Raw genomic sequence first — 17,378 nt, forward strand, 5'->3', positions numbered from 1 at the left:
TCCTCGTGTGTGCGCTGTGTCAAAAGGAACGCTCCAGTAAGGTTAGGCGGAGCCACGAGCGCAGCTGCGGCTGGCGCGGCGGGGAAGATTGAGCGCCGGCAGGCTTGCACGTCGGATTCGTCAGTCACCCAGTCCCGGCCCGCCCACCAGACAGTTGTCGGGGTGGAGACCGCGCCACCGCCCCCGGAAAAAGAGGAGTAAGGCTGAGAAAGAAGCCAAAAAAAGTGAAAACACGCACACACACACCTCCCCTCTACGCCCAACAGGCTCCGGAAGAACAGCTAGAGCTACCTCGTGCTCCCCCAGCCGCTCTCTGCTTTTTGCGACACCGATAAACCAGGGGAGAGCGCGAACGCAGTCCCCCACTACCACAAATTATGCAGTCGAGTTTCCCACATTTGGGGAAATCGCAGGGGTCAGCACATCCGGAGTGCAATGGATAAGCCTCGCCCTGGGAAAACCACCTTCGTGATCATGGTATCTCCCCTGCCAGGTAAGTATGAGTTGCTATGCTCGCCTCCCCACGAACCCTCGCGCTCGTCTCCCTTCACACTCGCGGTAACTTTCCTCGCGCCCACTCCGCACCCTCGGTGCCTGACCGTCCCTCGCTCCCAACCTCGCCCGTGGCGAAAGCAACCTCGGCCGCGTTTGCAGCTCGGGGGATGCGGGACGTGAAGGCGGAGTAGGACCGGCAGGCTCTGCGCTCCTGCTCATCTGCATACGCCTCGCCCCCCGTCCTGACGTCCCGGACGCCCTGCCTTCCATTCCGACGCGTGCGGGACGCGCGCAGGTGTCCGCGAGGTGGCCAGTCCGGGACCCGAGAGGACCGGATCCCACTGCACCCGGCGCCCAATACTTAGGTCCCCACCGAGGGTGCGGGTCAGGACTCGGGGCTGGTCCCGCCTTCCTTTCAGCAAAAGATAATTTCATCCCATTTTTGTCCTCGCCTGCTGGAACTCATCTTCCAAGTAATCGAAAACTCAGGGAAGGGCTTTTTGCCGGTTGACGTTAAGTGCTAAGTGGCTTAATAAGAAATCGTGGCAATGTTTAATCATGGGGTCTTTCTGGGTCAAAGTGACATAACGTGCTTCGGAATATGTGGTAGCCTAAACTAGTAAAGCGGAACGAAATGCCAGGAATCTACGTTTTGTAGAAAGAAAACCAGGTTAAATCACCGAGCGGTCCCCTTCAACCGCAGCCAGGCGTGGGGTGGGGGCGGGGGTCTCCCGGGAGACCCAGTGGTCAGGGTCAGGAGCCCTTCTGCCTTCTCTCGTACTGCCCCAGCACGCACAACAGGGTGGCCCCAAAGTGCCCCCTGGTCCTTTCTGACTTGGAATCTACCAAAGATGAACACAGCAGGCAGCAGAGAAGGTGGTGAAGCAGAGTTTATTCAGCAACTACCGACGGAGGAGGAAAAGCTGAGATCCATTCCTATTAGTGCAGAGGTGATTGGGGCGTTCTGAAGGGAGAACGGGGGCGGGGGGAGGGCAGCTCAGTAGTCAGAGACGTGGAAAACTACAAGGGTTGGTCCCTATAAAGGCAGTTAGGCCATTCGTGTTTGTTGGCAGGCAGTCGCTGAAGTTAGGTTTCTGCCCTCCCTGGTCAAGTCTCTTGGTGCTGGATGCGGTTTGGATGGGTTGTTATATGCTGAGAGTTCTGCAGCTGTCAACCTAAGGAACTCTGTTTTGTGATCAAATAAGATGGCTGCACTCCTCCTGGGTGAACCCTGGCCCCTTCTTTGATATCCTGATCTCCTCTTTGACGACGTAGAGAATTTCTCCATTCAGCAGTGGGTGGGTTGGGGTGGGAGTGTGTGTGTGTGTGTGTGTGTGTGTGTGTGTGTGTGTGTATACATACAACGTGCCAGACACTGTTGCTCATATTTTACTTAAAGGAGTGGGGTGGGAGAAAATCGACAGTGGACACGCTAGGTAAATTAATTAGTATGTTAGGTGTTAAGAGCTATGGGACAAAGGAAAGGACAGGAGGGGAAGGGGATCGGGAGTTGCAGTAAGGGGCAGGTGGCTGTGTTAAATCGGGTGGTCAGAAGAGGCCACATTGAGAAGGTGCCACGTGAGCAAAAGACCTGAAGGAGGTGAGAGAGCTGGTCCCCGGAGTGTGTGGGGGAAGAGCATCTTTAGCGCAAAGATCAGCAGGAGCAAAAGCCCGGGTAAGACTGTGTTTGGAGAATAGCATGCAGGCCCTGAGTCTGGAGCAAAATTAAGGAGTCCTACAAAGTTAAGTCAGAGAAGTGCCTGGGTGAGGTCAAGGTCATGAGGGCCTTGTAGTGTGGAAGATGGAGTCCTCTAGCCAAGGGAGTTGCCTGCATGGAGGAGCTTATTGTCTGCCTGTCCTCGCCTGACCGGAAAACTGGCCGGCGGGGAGGTGGAACGCCACCAAGAGACGAGTGTTATCTGTGTATGGTACTTCCTTGAGGGCTCTTAAGAACTGGCTTTAGTAACTAGATTAATGTTCGTCCCTGCAGTCTTGATAATTAACAGGTCAGGTGGTTCTCAAATTAGTTTGCATTCTTTGTATCGTTTAAGCCAGCTAATAAAATAGGTGGTTTCTCTCGGTTCGGGGCTTAGTCGGTCACGTCCGCTAAGTCCCCTAGTGCTCATCGCATTCAGTCGCCTGCCTCTTCAATTTGTTGCGGCACCGGTAACGCGACTTTGTAGACCATCGTAAGGCTTTAAATCTGAGCGAACCAGAAGGTTTTGAGCAGAGGAATGGCTTGAGCTGACACACAGGCCCCGCCCCGCCACCGCCCCCCCCCCCCCCCCCCGCCAAAGAACATTTTGGCTGCAAGGGTGGCAGGGACCACAGGCAGGGAGATCAATCAGGGGACTTGGCATGATCCCGGCAAGATGGTGTTGGCTTATGCATTTTGGGCATAAGGATAAATTTGAACTAAAGGCACTTAAAAACCAGCAGGTGGCTTGGCAGTTCTCAGCCGCCTGCGCGTGCCGGTTCCGGTGGGTTCTCCTCCTTGCCTGAGGGAGGCCTCCGCCACCCGCCCCACGCTGCTCCTCTTCCCTCCCTCTCCTACCCGCATTCTGGCCGCGGATCTCTGTCGTCCCCCCACCCCCACCCCACCCCGTCGAGTAAAGGGGCACAGGGAGGGGAAATGAGGCAACAGGTGAGAGCCCGGGCCCAGGCGTCCCCCCAAATCGTAGTCGCGGGGCGGGGCCACCGCTGAGGATTCGCTCCGTCAGCCCGGAAAACGGGGCGGCGGCGGCGGCGGCGGCGGCGGCGGCGGCGGCGGCGGCGGCGCGTGCCCGGCTCTCTTCAAAGGGCCAGCCGCGAGGCAAGTCAGACTTCGGGCGCTCCAGTCTCTTGGCGTCCTTGGCGTCCGTCATCGCAGGGAAAGGTAATGACCCAGTCCCAGCAGTGTGCGCCCTTCGATAGCTCAGCTGGTAGAGCGGAGGACTGTAGGCTACGTCTGCGTGGACATCCTTAGGTCGCTGGTTCGATTCCGGCTCGAAGGAGGTGCCTGACGTTTTTTAGCGCCATCAGGAAAGGCACCCCCGCCTGGTGCCCAGGCCTGCCTTTAGGCCGCTGGCCTGTGGGTTCTGACCAGGTGTCTAGCTTCAGCTCTGGGCCCTCAAGGCTAAACCGGCAGGGCCTGAAGGGGAGGATCCTAAAGTCCAACCAGAGAGAGAGCACCCGGGAAGTAAGGGGCTGTGGGTGAGAGGGTGTGGATACAGAGAAGGCCGGGGAGTGAGTGGTCCTTGCTCTCCTCCCTCCTGGAGGAAGGAAACTCCGGAGGTTCGATGTGCAGTTGGAGCGCATCCCAGAGAGGACTGGCAGTGGAACCGCAATGGGAGGGTGGCTCCCTGAAGCTTCGGGTACCCAGCGGATGCCCTGCCCTGACCCCTGAGGCCACGGTCACGTTTCGGTTCTGGTTCTGTCTCTCAAACTGGAAGCTGCGTTTCCCCACACATCTTCCTCTCCTGGCGGGCTGCTCTCGGTCACCCCCGCCCCCGCAGTCTCAGCCTTCCCCGCTGCTGTCCCACTGTTAAGACGAGCTGAGCCTGAGGCTTGTGGTCTTCACGGGGTTCCGGAGGCCAAACCATTGCAGTCTGACGGGGGACCCTCAGGAAGACTCTATTGGTCTGCAGCTACAGAGAGCCCCCAGCCTCCAATGTCACTATCTACGGAGACCAGCGGACAGGGACCAAAGACAGAACCCTAGACCTGCACTCGTGGATGTGAGCCCGGGCGTGGCCGACTCTTCCCTGTCTGGGGTGTGGCAGCACGGGGCCTCTGAGGGCACCGTCCGGCATCCTCAAAGGTGCAGAGGTGCCTGCTGCCCAGTCAGACGGTGGTGACACTTTTCGGTATGGCTTGCCGCACTTCTAAGTGGGACTTCTCACTGGGTGAGTGAGCAGTCTTTGGTGGTGGGCCCACGTTTGTAAAATACATGGATCTGGGGCAAAGAGAGTCCAACCCGGACACCGGTGTTTTCTACCTCTCCATCTCGGACTCCAGTATAGGTCCCAGAAGCCACAGAACCTTTGACCTATTTAAGGGAGCAGCCGCCTCTGCCAAAGGAATCCGGGTGAGTGGGCAGGAGGAGCAGAGCCAAGCCCCTGGGCCGGCCAGAGTGCTTGATATCTATCATTATCTGCCTCATGAAGCCCTGGAAATGGTCTCCCCAGCTAGCCTGATACCATTTCTCCATCGCTTCCCCATAAGCCTCACTGGGCCAAAAAGGGAGCTGAGGTCATCGTGGGCAGGAGGGTTGAGGGGCACGTCAGCCCCGGGGCGGGGCGGGGCGGGGAAGGCGGGGGTGGTAGGCCAGGGGAAAATAGGGGCTGAGGCCTGGAATATGTAGCTAGGCTAAAAAGTAAAGAAATGTACAGTGACTGATGGGGTCATGTCCAGAACACAAGAGCCGGTTTAAAAGGGTTCCCACTGGCCGGATCCAGTTAATGATAATGGATTATAATAAAATAGGTACAGGGCCTAAAAGCAGCGGCGACACACCAGTATCAACAAACACTAAGGACTGGATCTTGGTCTCTCAGTACTGTTCTCCAACAAAAGAAACCAGGACTCTTTGGAAACCCGCCTAGCTAGCCTCACTTCTTTGGGTTGCCATTTTCCCACGGGGGGCTCCCATGTACATGTAAAAATCTGTGTGCTTTTCTCCGGCTTATCTGTTTCAGGTCCTTTTTACTTCCCAGGCCCTGTTGGAGACCCTAAAAGGGTAAAAGGAAAGTTTTGACTCCACTACAGCTTGACCCAAGGTTGAAGCAATTGGATGAACGGAAGGGGCAGGTATGTGAGAAAAATAAGGTCCTTTTTCTGCTGTCTGTACAACGATCATGTTCTCCTAAAGTGAGAAGGGGCAGAAGGAGGCTAGGTTGGGGACCAATAGTGTGGACTACAAGATCCTCTCCCTGGGTTCATGGACTGTATTTTATAGCTTTCACTTAAGGGTTCAAGCAAATGGTGCTTTGCGACATTACTGATGAAGCCGAGCCGGGAGTGTTTCCAATTCTGCAATTTCTCTGCAGGAAGGACACAGTATTACTAATCTGATCTGGACTTAGAGGGAGAAGCTGGGAACCTGCTGGAGGCAGTTGTCAGGGGGGGTGTGCGTGTGCGTGTGCGTTTTCTCCGCCCTTAAAGCCTCAGGGTGAAGAAATTAACTCCGTAAGTACATCGAAACTTGTTAGAGCCATACAGTTGTATGCTCTGAAGGGAGCAGTCAGTAGAACAGCCCAGAATCCCTGGCCGCATGGCATTCACATTCCAGTGAGTAAAATCAGCAAACTCCAATGTATATAGTATGTCAAGTCAGGGTTTCTTAAACTTTAATGTGTAGCGGTTTTCCTTCCTAATCCTGTGGACTTTTCTTTAAAAGTTGTTCAAAATTCAACCTCTGTTGTATTTTTCCTCCCGTTACCATTCAGTTCCCTTGTACCCCCCTCCGCCCAGTTTAATGACAGCGACGTCGAGCCTGTGTTACGCCACAAAATCTTTAGTCGGGAATACCCGACCCGACGGCCCTCGCCACTCCGCGGTAGATTAAAAAAAAAAAAAAAAAAATCAACCCCAGGACGTTGTTAACCGCGAAAAAAGAAATAAAAGAACCAACCAACCACCAGACCAAGAGACACTCGTTAGAGAGTTATCAACCCCCGGGAAACAACAGCCAAGAAAAAGACACCCAACCTGAAGAGGAAAATTTGCAAGGAACGGGAAAAAAAAGAAAAAAGAAAAAGGGAAACGACGAAAACGCCAACGCCCACAGAGAGCAAAGAAGAGCCGGAACAGAGCCGGGCGCTTACTAATCTGACGTTGAAAGACCCACGAGAACCAGGGGAGAGCGCGAACGCAGTCCCCCACTACCACAAATTATGCAGTCGAGTTTCCCACATTTGGGGAAATCGCAGGGGTCAGCACATCCGGAGTGCAATGGATAAGCCTCGCCCTGGGAAAACCACCTTCGTGATCATGGTATCTCCCCTGCCAGGTAAGTATGAGTTGCTATGCTCGCCTCCCCACGAACCCTCGCGCTCGTCTCCCTTCACACTCGCGGTAACTTTCCTCGCGCCCACTCCGCACCCTCGGTGCCTGACCGTCCCTCGCTCCCAACCTCGCCCGTGGCGGAAACAACCTCGGCCGCGTTTGCGTCTCGGGGGACGCGGGACGTGCAGGCGCAGGCGGAGTAGGACCGGCAGGCTCTGCGCTCCTGCTCATCTGCATACGCCACGCCCTCGCCCTGACGTCCGGCCGTTCTGTCTCCCACTCCGAAAAGTAGAGAAGACTCGAGGACTCGGGAGAGGTCTGCCGTGAGTCTTCTAGTTAAAATAAACATTAGTTTGTAATTTACAGTTAGATTGAGGAGTGCAATTTTCCTCACCGTCTTTTTCCAATCCCCCCCCCCCCCCCCACTGGGAAGTCAGTTTGGGGCTTCTCGTTTGTCTTCTTTCTTTCTTTCAAGATTTTGTTTTTTATTTATTTTTAGAGAGGAAGAGAGACATCCAGAGGTTGCCTCTCCCACGCCCCCAACTGAGGACTTGGCCTGCAACCCAGGCATGTGTCCTGACCCGGAATGAACGCGCGACATTTCTATTCCCAGACCTGCGCTTAATCCACTGAGCTACACCAGCCAGGGATGTTTACTTTTTCTTTGGCTGCCTTTGGGGCCTGGAGTAGGTTAGGGCAGGTTTGCTTGACCACTAGGTTTCTCTAGATATGATTCATTGACTGTGCTAAGTGGAAAAAAGAAAATAATAAATGCATCAATATATGCAGTGTGCTACCCTTTGTCTCGGAAAAATGTGAAAATAGACAAAACGAAAACAAAAGACAAAACAACCAAAGTGACTACAAGCAAGTACATTGACTATAAGCGAGCATCGTCAAGTCTAAGGACCAGAGCTGCCAACAAATACTGAAGTGTCCCGTAGTAGGTTCGTTTTTCGTAGCTACATGACTATGACAATTCTGTAATAATGCTGTGCGCATTGTAGGATTGATTTAATGAGTAAATGGATGTTGGGAGTCAAGTACGGAATGGGAGGGCAAGGAGGAACCATGAGGTGTTAAGTGGGAAACTGGAATTGAAGATACCAATAGGGCCCTGCTCATTATTTTTAAATAGATACAGGTATGGGTAGGACATATATGTATTTCCTAGCTCTAACCACTGAAGGGGCCTAGAAGTGAAGACACCTGGTAACAATAAGCATACCCAGTGCCCTGTTCTTACCTTGTAGATGCCATTCCCCAATAAAAAGAACCGGGCTCTTTGGAGAAGTAGACAACGTTCAAGGCGTCACCTTCCCTGGATGAGCCCGGAACATCTTGTGCCAGAAAATAGGGAAATGCTCCAAAAATTACATGAACATCTCAAAAGGTAGCTAACTTCAAGGGGCTTTCATGGGCCCAATCTGAGAACATTGGAATATCAAAATAAATAAAAAGTTATGGATTATAAACAACTGGATAACAACCACGAGTTCATATTAATTGCACATAAGGGAAGGAGGGAAAGTTCTTCCTTACGGTAGACCGCCAACTAATAAATGTAGAATGAATGGCGGAATTAGAAAAATCAAGATTTGCTTAAAAACTATTGTGCTGAAGTTTGACGGGGAGCTGAGTATTTACAAATTATCTCCACACAAATTACTGAATAATTACAAAGTGCAAACCTGGTAGACACCTCCAGCGGCAGAAGGTTGCAGAACTGGCCCCGTGTGCACCCACGTGTGCTTCTGCAGTGCCCTCCCAGATTGACTCTGTGACCTGCTTTGGCTACTGGAACATTATCCGTAAATGTGATGCAAGCAGAAGGTTGAAAAGCATTTTCTCATTGGGACGTGCTCTCACTTGCTGTCCTGCAGCCACCGTGAGAAGAAGTCTGGGCTGGCCTGTTGGAGCCCAATTGGAGGAAGCCTGGGTGAGCCCGTTGATGAAGACGAACCATGTCAGCCGCGGTCCCTTGGACTGACCCGGCCCCAGCTGACTGCAAGCTGACTAGAGCTGTATGAGTGATCCCACTTGAGACCTGAAGAACTGCCCAGCTGAGCCCAGCCAGAATTGCTGATCCAAAGAATTGTGAGCAAATAGAATGGCCATTATTTCAAAGATTTTATTTATTTACTTTTACAGAGGGGAAGGGAGGGAGAGGAGCATCGACATGTGAGAGAAACATCGATGGGCTGCCTCTCACACAGCGCCCACCGGGGAACCTGGCCCGCAACCCAGGCATGTGTCCTGACTGGGAATTGAACCGGCGACCTTGCGGGTTGCAGGACAACGCCCAACACACCGAGCTACGCCAGTCAGGGCGAACGCCCATTATTTTAAGTAACTAAGTCCTACGGCAGTCTGTTACACAGCAATGGACAACTGATACAGCACCTTAACCAAGTAGTCAGTGTTAACCACCACCGAGAATTGAACAAACTGACTTAATGCTCGGCGCCAAATGTGATGCCGGGAGGAGGGCACTGTATTCATTTTTTAGGGCTGTCAAAGTGCAGGCATACCTCGTTTTATTGCGCTTCAGTTTACTGTGCTTCACAGGTGCTGCGTTTTTTACAAATTGAGGGCAAGACCATCGACCACCAAGAAGATTATGACTCTCGCTTTTTGTGACACTCACTCTCCTACGGGAACGGAACCTGTGATATTTCTAAGGTATGCCTCTACCACAAACTGGGTAGCTTAAAACAACACGTATTTATTCTCTCACAGTTCCGGGAGAAAGAAACCCACAGTCAAGGCGCTGGCAGGGCCGAGCTCCCCCTAAGACCCTGGGGCAGAAGCTTTCCTTGCCTCTTCCTAGTTTCTAATGGTGACAGCCAATCCCCGGCTCGTGGTTACATCACTCCAATCTCTGCTTCTGTCATCACGTGGCGTTCTCCCCGCAAAGTCTCTTTCTTTCCATGGCATTTTCCTCTTATAAGGATAACAGTCACATTGCATTAGGGCCCACTTCGGTGACCTCTCTTTAACTTGACTGTATCTGCAAAGATCCTATTTCCAAGTCAAGTCACATTTGTAGGTACCAGGGGTTGGAAATTCAACATATTATTAATATTTATTTTTTATTTTTTGGAGGGACACAAGTCAACCCATAACTGTCACAAAATCATGTAGATACGTCTTTGTTTCAAATATGCACACCTGAATGTGATTATGGAAAAACACAGGACAACCCCCAAATTGAAGGACATCCTACAAAATAACTGGCCTCTGGTCTTCAAAAATGCCTACGAAGAACGACCTGGGAACTAGTTCGGGGTAAAGTAGGTTAGAGAGACAGGAGGATTGAAGGCAGTATGTGGTTTTGAATTTTCCTTTGCTGTAAAGGGCATTACAGGGACAACTGATGAAAACTGAATGATGTCTCCCTGGCCGGATAGCTCAGATGTGCCAAAGTTGCGGGTCTGCTCACCGGCCACGGCAGATACAGGAAATCAACCAATGAATGCATCAAAAAGTGGAAAACAAATCCCTCTCTCTCTTCCCCTTCCCCTCCCCCCTTCCTTTCCCTCTCTGAAACCAGTTATAAAAATTAAAAAAAAAATTGAACGTCTGTAGTGTAAATAACAATGGTATTGCATCAGTGTTAATTTCTTGATTTTGATAATTGTATTGGGATTAGGTAAGAGAACCCCGTGTTTTTAGGAGATGTTACTGAACAAAAGCGGGGTTCGGCTGCCCGCCACCACCCACAGGCAAATTGCGGAGGCAGACGTTTTGTGAGAAAAGAAAAGAGGTCTTTTGTCCAAAACCTGCACAATCTGGGAGGATGGGGAGGTCCTGCCTCAAAGCCCATCCCCTCCACAACCACCGGAGGAAAACCCAGCCACCCTCTGCCACACCAGTCCAAGGCAGCGCACAGAGTTCCTCCTCCCACTTGGAAATACCGCCCCGCTCGGAAACCGCAGGCGACTGCCGCACAATCATCCAGGTGGCTTAGCTCGCTCCCGGCTGCAGTCGGGCCTCGGGCTCCTTCCTGGGGGCCCCATGGATGGGCGGCGCCGCCACCGGTCACGCGGCTTAAAGGGCCCGAAAGGCCCCGGGAGTCCCCGGACCTGCGGCCGGCAAGTCCCTGGGGTGGAGAGACGGCCTCTCTCCCCTCCTTCCTGGGTCTCTGTCTCCCGGCCCAAACTTCCCCGCGCTCGCGAAGGGTCCGGCCCCCACCCCCCCTCCAGCCAATCCCGTCTTTTCCCCAGGCTAGACTGACAGGCCGTTCGCCGCACAGCACCTCCCCCTGCCGCCATCTTGACCTCTAAGGTACCGGCGCGCTGCATCCTCTGGTGCCACCTCCTGCCCTCGGGGTCTGGAAGGAAGTAGCGGGGCTGGTGACTTTGTCCGGTGGGGTCTTGCGCGGGGGAGGGACGGAGTCTCGCCCCCCGCTCCCCGAGCTAGCCTCCTGCGGCCCCTCCCCTCTGAAATACGCACTCAGAAAGGAAACGTCCTGAACCAACCAACGGTCAAACAGGATGATACAATACGTTTCCTGGGGTCTTTGCGCGGCTGTTCGGAACCTTCCTCGACCATATAGACTCTAGTCCTGCCTCTTGCCACGCTTTGCTCCACTGCGGTGACCATTCAGGAGCACACCACAGTTCAATCCTTTTGCCCACGTGTGGGGAGGAAGCACCATTCTAACCTCCATTCGATCCCAAGAAAGACTCTTGTGTGGAAGGAAAAGATAAACCCGGGGAGGCCCGAAAGAGGCAACCTAACCCCCCAGGACGGAAGTGTGACATTTCTGTTCGTTCGATTTTCAAAGACATGCAACACCCCTCCCCCGGCCCACAAGTCTACCCCGTGAATGGAGCCTTGACCGGACATTCTGTTCAAGTTTTCCTTTCACTGTTGCAAGGTTAGGTTACTGCGTAATCTGAAAAACCTTGAATGAGGATTAAAACAGTTTCGTGTGAAATTGGTGACGAAACTCTGGTCTTAGTATTTACGTTTAATTGACACTCTGTTGCGTGCCCTTTTCCCTCTTAAAAGAAGGCGAGAGGCCGAGCCCTGACTGTCTCCCTCCGTGGCGCCGTAAGCGCTGGGCGCCGGTTGCGGCGAGATCACGTCCTCCGGGTTCAGGACCCGTCGCCTAGCAGCCACCCCGCCCGCGATAAACCCCGGGCAGAATGCCAGACACCGCGCCGGGGAGGTCACAATGGGGGCGTGGTGTATGCAGATGAGCAGGAGCGCAGAGGCTGCCGGTCCTACTCCGCCTGCGCCTACACGTCCCGCGTCCCGAGAGGCGAACGCCACCGCCGAGGTGGTTTCCGCGATGGACGTGGTTGGAGCGAGGCTCGGACGAGGTTGGGACGAGAGACTGTCGGGCACCGAGGGTGCGGAGTGGGCGCGAGGAAAGTTACCGCGAGTGTGAAGGGAGACGAGCGCGAGGGTTCGTGGGGAGGCGGGCATGGCAACTCATACTTACCTGGCAGGGGAGATACCATGATCACGAAGGTGGTTTTCCCAGGGCGAGGCTTATCCATTGCACTCCGGATGTGCTGACCCCTGCGATTTCCCCAAATGTGGGAAACTCGACTGCATAATTTGTGGTAGTGGGGGACTGCGTTCGCGCTCTCCCCTGGTGTCGTTTTGTTTAATGTCAGACCAGAGGGGCCGCGGAAGTGTGTCTCTTCTCTACGAGCTAGACTCGCTGGTAGGAGGAGCTCGGTGGTGGCTTTCTTTCTTACTTTTTTCTTTTTATCTTTTTTTTCTTTTTCTCCTGTTGTGTGGTGGGTTTTTTTTTTTTCTTTCTTTCTCTCTCTCTGTGTTCTCCAGCGAGAGCGCTGACGGAGCCCTGTGTTTTGTTTTGTCCCACTCTCCGGCTGCCGCACCCGTCTTTATTTTCCTGTGGTTCTTTTCTGCACCGTATCTTTCCTTTTCGTGTAGTTCAAGTTTTTAATCTTCCCGTTTGCAGGCCTACCGGCGGCTTTCGCTTGCTGCCCCCGGTTGCGGGACTCACTGGTTTATTTCACCTAACCATGATGTTTTTTTCACGTCCACCCGTGCCCCTCCACAGGATAAAATTTTCTTTCTTTTTACGGCCGAGTACAATTCCATCGTACAACAGGTTGAGGTTCAACTCCGAGAGAGCAAATAACCCAATTGAAAAGGTGGGCAAACCACCGGAATACAACTCCCTCCCCCGAAGAAGACATGCAAAAAGATGCTCGCAGTTCCTGAAATCCTCACAGAAATGCAAATAAAATCCCCGGTGAGATACCACCTCACACCCGTCACAATGGCTGCCATCATCAACAATCAAAAAAAACAAGTGCCGGCGAGCAGGTGGACAAAGGGCTTGCACCGTTGACCGTTGGTGGCAGTGCAGGTTGCATGCAGCCACTGTGGAAGGAGGAATGTAGATATACGCCCCTCCCCCCAACCCCATATTAAAGATCGGTCTGCCTGTTGACCCAGCAATCCCACTTCCGGGAACATATCCCAAGGAACCCAGAACACCAGTCGGAAAGGAGGTAGGCACCCCCCGTGTTGATTTCAGCGTTGTTTACAACTGCCAAGATATGGAAGCAGCCCAAGGGTCCATCAAATAGAGGAGTGGATACAACAACTATGGGACTTCTTCCGAGTTTCCATCGGCAGGAAATTGTGGGGATTTCCCCTCGAAGCAAAGAAGGGCTGCTGGTTCGCGGTGGTGGGTCGATCCTGGCGTCCACGCCGGGAATGAGAGGGGCAGGAAAATTCAGACGGCATGGGTGGAGGCGGACGTTACGATCTGTCTTGCCCACAGACAGCTTAATGTAAGATTGCACTGGAACGCCACACTCCCTGGTCTTCAGGCCTGGAGTCACTTCCCTATTCTCCCACAACCCTTTTCCCTTTCAACCCTTGTCCCCGTCCCGCCTCCCGTTTTATTTACTCTTTTCTGCATAGTGCCCCACTTAAAATGAGGATCAGTTTGAGCTCAACTTGTACAGCTCTACTGCAAAACATTAAGACTCGCCCTGGCCAGCGCAGCTCAGTTGGTTGGAGCGTCCTCCCGCAGATCTCGAAAGCTCGCAGGCTCCGTTCCCCGTCAGGGCGCACACATACCCAAGTAGCGGTTGGAGCCCCGTTCAGGGTGCGAAAGAGAAGGCACCCACTCGATGTCTGTCTCGGCAACGAAAACATTTCCTCGAGTGACGGTACTACAACCACCACCACCACCACCACCACCACCACCACCACCACCAAACAAAAACCCAAAACTACCAACCCATTATGGACACTGTATAAGCTTTTCCAAACCAGGTGCTGCCAGTCTTTGAGCCTCACCGGTCTACAGTACAGGCCTGACCCACTTTCTCCTGCAGTTTCTTCTCCTGCCGCCCTCCATTCTCAAAACAAGCCCCTCCTCGCCCTGGCTGGCATGGCTCAGTTGGCTGGGAGTCTGCTGCAAAGCGAAAAGTTGCTGCTTCAATCCCGATCAGGGCACATGCCTGGTTCGAGGGCCCTCCTGCAAGAGGCAACCCATGGGTGTTTCTCTCCCTCTTGTCCCTTCTAAAAATAAGTAAAAAAAAACCGAAACTAAAACAAGCTCCTCATCATCCCACGTCCCCTGGGTCCCACCCAAATATTCACTCCCCCAGGCTGGCTTCTTTTATCAGGGCCAAAAAAGCTGTGAGCTTTGGAATCTCCAAGTTTGTCCTGAATATGCAAAGTAGAATCTTTACTAAGGATGCCCTTGAGGGAGTAACATATTCTTTACCTAATTTATAGGATTTGTTTGTGAGAAGACCCTTGCCAAGTGTGGCAGTCAGCTCATTTATATGCTAAGCCACCCTCCGCTTCCTGCCCCCCACACTGCTGCTTCCTGTCTATCCTCACTCCAACAAGTGCTCCAAAAATGCAAGGGGCCAGGGGATGTACCCTCTGCTCTACCTCCTTCCCTGCAAGGCCACTTTGGCACAAACGGGTTAACTGATGGATGTGTATAGCTTTTTGGACTCTACTTGCTATTGCTTAGCATTTACAGAGGACCTTCACATTTCCAAAGCACTGTACCAACATTTATTGATCCTCACAACACCCCTGTGAGGTAGGTCAGTATGTCCTTTATGGTAGAGAAACGGAAGCAGAAAGAGGTCCAGTGAACCAGCTTGAGACCACAAGGCCACCCCGTGATAAAGGAACCCCATTGAATCCAGAACCTGGGGTTCTCCATCCCTCATTCACTCACTTGGTAAGCATTGCATGGGCGTATTTTCACCAGTGAAGGAGACAGGAAAGACAGAACACAGAAATCTCTCAGTCAACAGAAAAATCAACAGTTCAAATGGCATCAGAGAACATCAGGTAAAGACAGAAACATTAACCAGCACAGCACTGAGGCTGTGGAGGAAGACCAGAGTCATCCTGACTAGCCTCGGGACCTAGACCAGCCATTCTTCAGAATGGCTTGGGAAGATTTACGCAAACTAGGAACCCATCGAAGGGTAACCAACCCATAAATGCCTGTGGTTTCCAAAGGGGAGAAAACTTAAGAAAAAGGCTGTGGTGCCCTAATGCTGCAGAGCTTGGTTGGGTGCCGTCCTATGAAGAGGTCTCCACTTCGATTCCCCGGTCAGGAGGCATGCCTGGGTTGCAGGCCAGGTCCCCAGTTGGGGTGCCAACAAGAGGCAGCCGATCAACTGATCGATGTTTCTTTCACGTCAATGTTTCCCTCTTCCTCCCTCCCTACCCCTCTTTCTAATAAATAAAATCTTTAAAAAGACAGTGGAAAAATCCAACCTCTCAATCTAATTTTAAAATGGCCTAATGTTCATTCACATTAGAAGTGCTGTTCCCATAGCTGACTTCTCTCTCTACATACTAATCTATTCACTGGCATAACTACGAAAGGGCTCAATGGCATATGTCACATGGGTGGTTGGCCAGGCTAAGGAAGGAATCCAGGAAACTGTAACAGACCATATTTCCAGCTCCTATATTTTAAAAAGAGCTGTCCTTCTGCCCTGACTGGTGTGGCTCAGTGGATTGGGCATCCCCCTACAAACTGAAATGTCAGTTCAATTCCCAATCAGGGCACATAGCTGGGTGGCCCTGCTGGGGGCATGCAAACAATAACCGATAGCTGTTTCTCTCCCTTTCTCCTTCATTTCTCCCCCTCTCTTAAAAAAAAAATCTTTAAAAGAAAAGGAGGGGGGGGGAAGCTATTGTCTCTAACCTGCCTCCACCCAATTCCATCTTCTATGAAGGGATCAAAGCACAGAAGCAGTTTATTCCTTTGTAAAGGGATTGGTGAAATTGGTTCAATATGTCACTTTAAAGGAAATACCAAAAGACCTGTTCTGTAAATCATGATATAGGAGTAGGTTATAGCTAATCCAGATTTTAGAGTGATACAATGACACAGAGTTAAAAACCATCACTGTTATCACTGTTTATTTGACAATAGTTGGTTTAGTCTACAAGTTTAAGGCAAACATACTAATGCATTTGCTTTTCTTCAGAAATCATAATTAGAAAGATTACACAAAGTCTGTTCCAAAACTTCTAAGAAATACTGATTAATTAAAAATAAGTCTGATTAGGATGCTTTACCAGGATACATAAACAAACAAAAGGAAATGGCAATCTTTATCTTGTTTGAAGAATATATTTTGAAAGGGTTAAACTTCAGAAATCACTTAGAGGTAAATAAGATTGGCAGCCATAAGGAATACTATTCATAAAATAAAGTTATAGAGGCTACTTAAAAAAAGAATAAACTTTGGGCTTTTGAAAAGGAGACGCATGAGCGACGACTGCCCCAGGGAGTAGCAGGTGCAGAAGCGCAGCGCTGACCACAGGCCGGCAGCACCTGTGGACGGCAGCATTCCACTGTTTCTCAGAGAGGAGAGGAGATGTACTTTGTCAGCTGTTTCTTTTGCTTCCAGTGAAGAGTAAATGCCTAACATCATTAAGAAAACAGAAATAAAGTCTGAAGGAAAGCAGCCCTTTTTAAACCGAGGGTGGAATGTGGCTTATGTATCTCCATTTAACACTGCCAGGCAATTCTGCAGCAACTGTAGGTTACCCTGAAAAGGAAGGGACAATAAACAATGAAGTTCAAACAGGCTGGAAGAGCCTTACTGAACATATGAAGTATTTGAAATCACAAACCTATTACTTTGTTAAGGTATAAGAATTTTGGAAACAGCTACTTATTGTAACAAAGGTTCAAAGACATAAAATTATATTATGTTTCATGTACAATATTTTCCACATGCTAGATTCTTCAGTAAATTTCCATCCAGACCAATATGAATGGCCTTATTTGGCATTTTTTAATGAGGAATAAAAGATGTCCTTTCTGTCCAAGTTAAACTACTGTACATTTTCTGACCCTAAGATAAGTTATCACTTTCCTTTAGCCATTGACATAGATATTAGCATAGATTTATAGCAGTTTTTACAAAAATAGTAAGATTACATACAAAAGTATTCTATAAAACTTGTACTCAAGTACCCATTTATAAAACATGTAAACTGGCATCCAAATTTAAGTACTGGATCAGGCAAAAGTATGTTTGCAGTTATGAATATGCAAAACATAGCTTATTCCTGTATTATTCTTTGTAATTACTATATTCTTTTCCAAACAAATTATAAACCTATTTTGCCCCACCTGAATGTGTAGATTATATCATATATAAATGGGGGTGAAGGAAAACCTCTATTTTTAAAGCTCTTTTTTTTAAATTAAAAAAATATTTCTTTTATTCTTACAGAGAGGGGAAGGGAGGGAAAAAGAGAGGTAGAGAAGCATCATTTGGTTGTCTCTTGTGCACTGGCCTGCAACCCTGATATATGCCCTGACTGGGAATCAAACCAGTGACCTTTTGATTTGCAGTCCAATGCTCAATCAACTGAGCCACACCAGTTAGGTCGGA

At 50.8% G+C, this 17,378-nt stretch overlaps 1 protein-coding gene and 4 non-coding genes across 6 annotated transcripts in view; 2 read left to right on the forward strand and 3 right to left on the reverse strand.

The window, feature by feature from the left end:
- Positions 1–337: 337 nt before the first annotated feature.
- LOC129064406 (U1 spliceosomal RNA) lies at positions 338–501 on the reverse strand. The gene has a single exon (XR_008528453.1). It is a non-coding gene; the product is annotated as a U1 spliceosomal RNA (small nuclear RNA).
- Positions 502–3,398: 2,897 nt separating this feature from the next.
- On the forward strand, positions 3,399–3,488 carry TRNAY-GUA (transfer RNA tyrosine (anticodon GUA)). The gene is given in 2 exon segments: positions 3,399–3,435; positions 3,453–3,488. It is a non-coding gene; the product is annotated as a tRNA-Tyr (tRNA).
- A 2,840-nt stretch (positions 3,489–6,328) lies between these two features.
- On the reverse strand, positions 6,329–6,492 carry LOC129064264 (U1 spliceosomal RNA). Its single transcript, XR_008528428.1, has one exon. It is a non-coding gene; the product is annotated as a U1 spliceosomal RNA (small nuclear RNA).
- A 5,432-nt stretch (positions 6,493–11,924) lies between these two features.
- Positions 11,925–12,088, forward strand: LOC129064271 (U1 spliceosomal RNA). The gene has a single exon (XR_008528429.1). It is a non-coding gene; the product is annotated as a U1 spliceosomal RNA (small nuclear RNA).
- Positions 12,089–14,396: 2,308 nt separating this feature from the next.
- The window catches only part of SNX6 (sorting nexin 6), a 71,209-nt gene continuing 68,227 nt past the window's right edge, over positions 14,397–17,378 (reverse strand). For both annotated transcript variants that reach the window (XM_054586287.1, XM_054586333.1), the window contains one exon: positions 14,397–16,523. In XM_054586287.1, the coding sequence (XP_054442262.1) occupies positions 16,470–16,523 (54 nt within the window). In that variant the 3' untranslated portion in view covers positions 14,397–16,469. The remainder of the gene's footprint in view (positions 16,524–17,378) is intronic.

This window comes from Pteronotus mesoamericanus, unplaced genomic scaffold (assembly GCF_021234165.1).
Source record: "Pteronotus mesoamericanus isolate MK-2021 breed Mesoamerican mustached bat unplaced genomic scaffold, CSHL_Meso_final contig_100, whole genome shotgun sequence".
NCBI classification, from domain to species: Eukaryota; Metazoa; Chordata; class Mammalia; order Chiroptera; family Mormoopidae; genus Pteronotus; species Pteronotus mesoamericanus.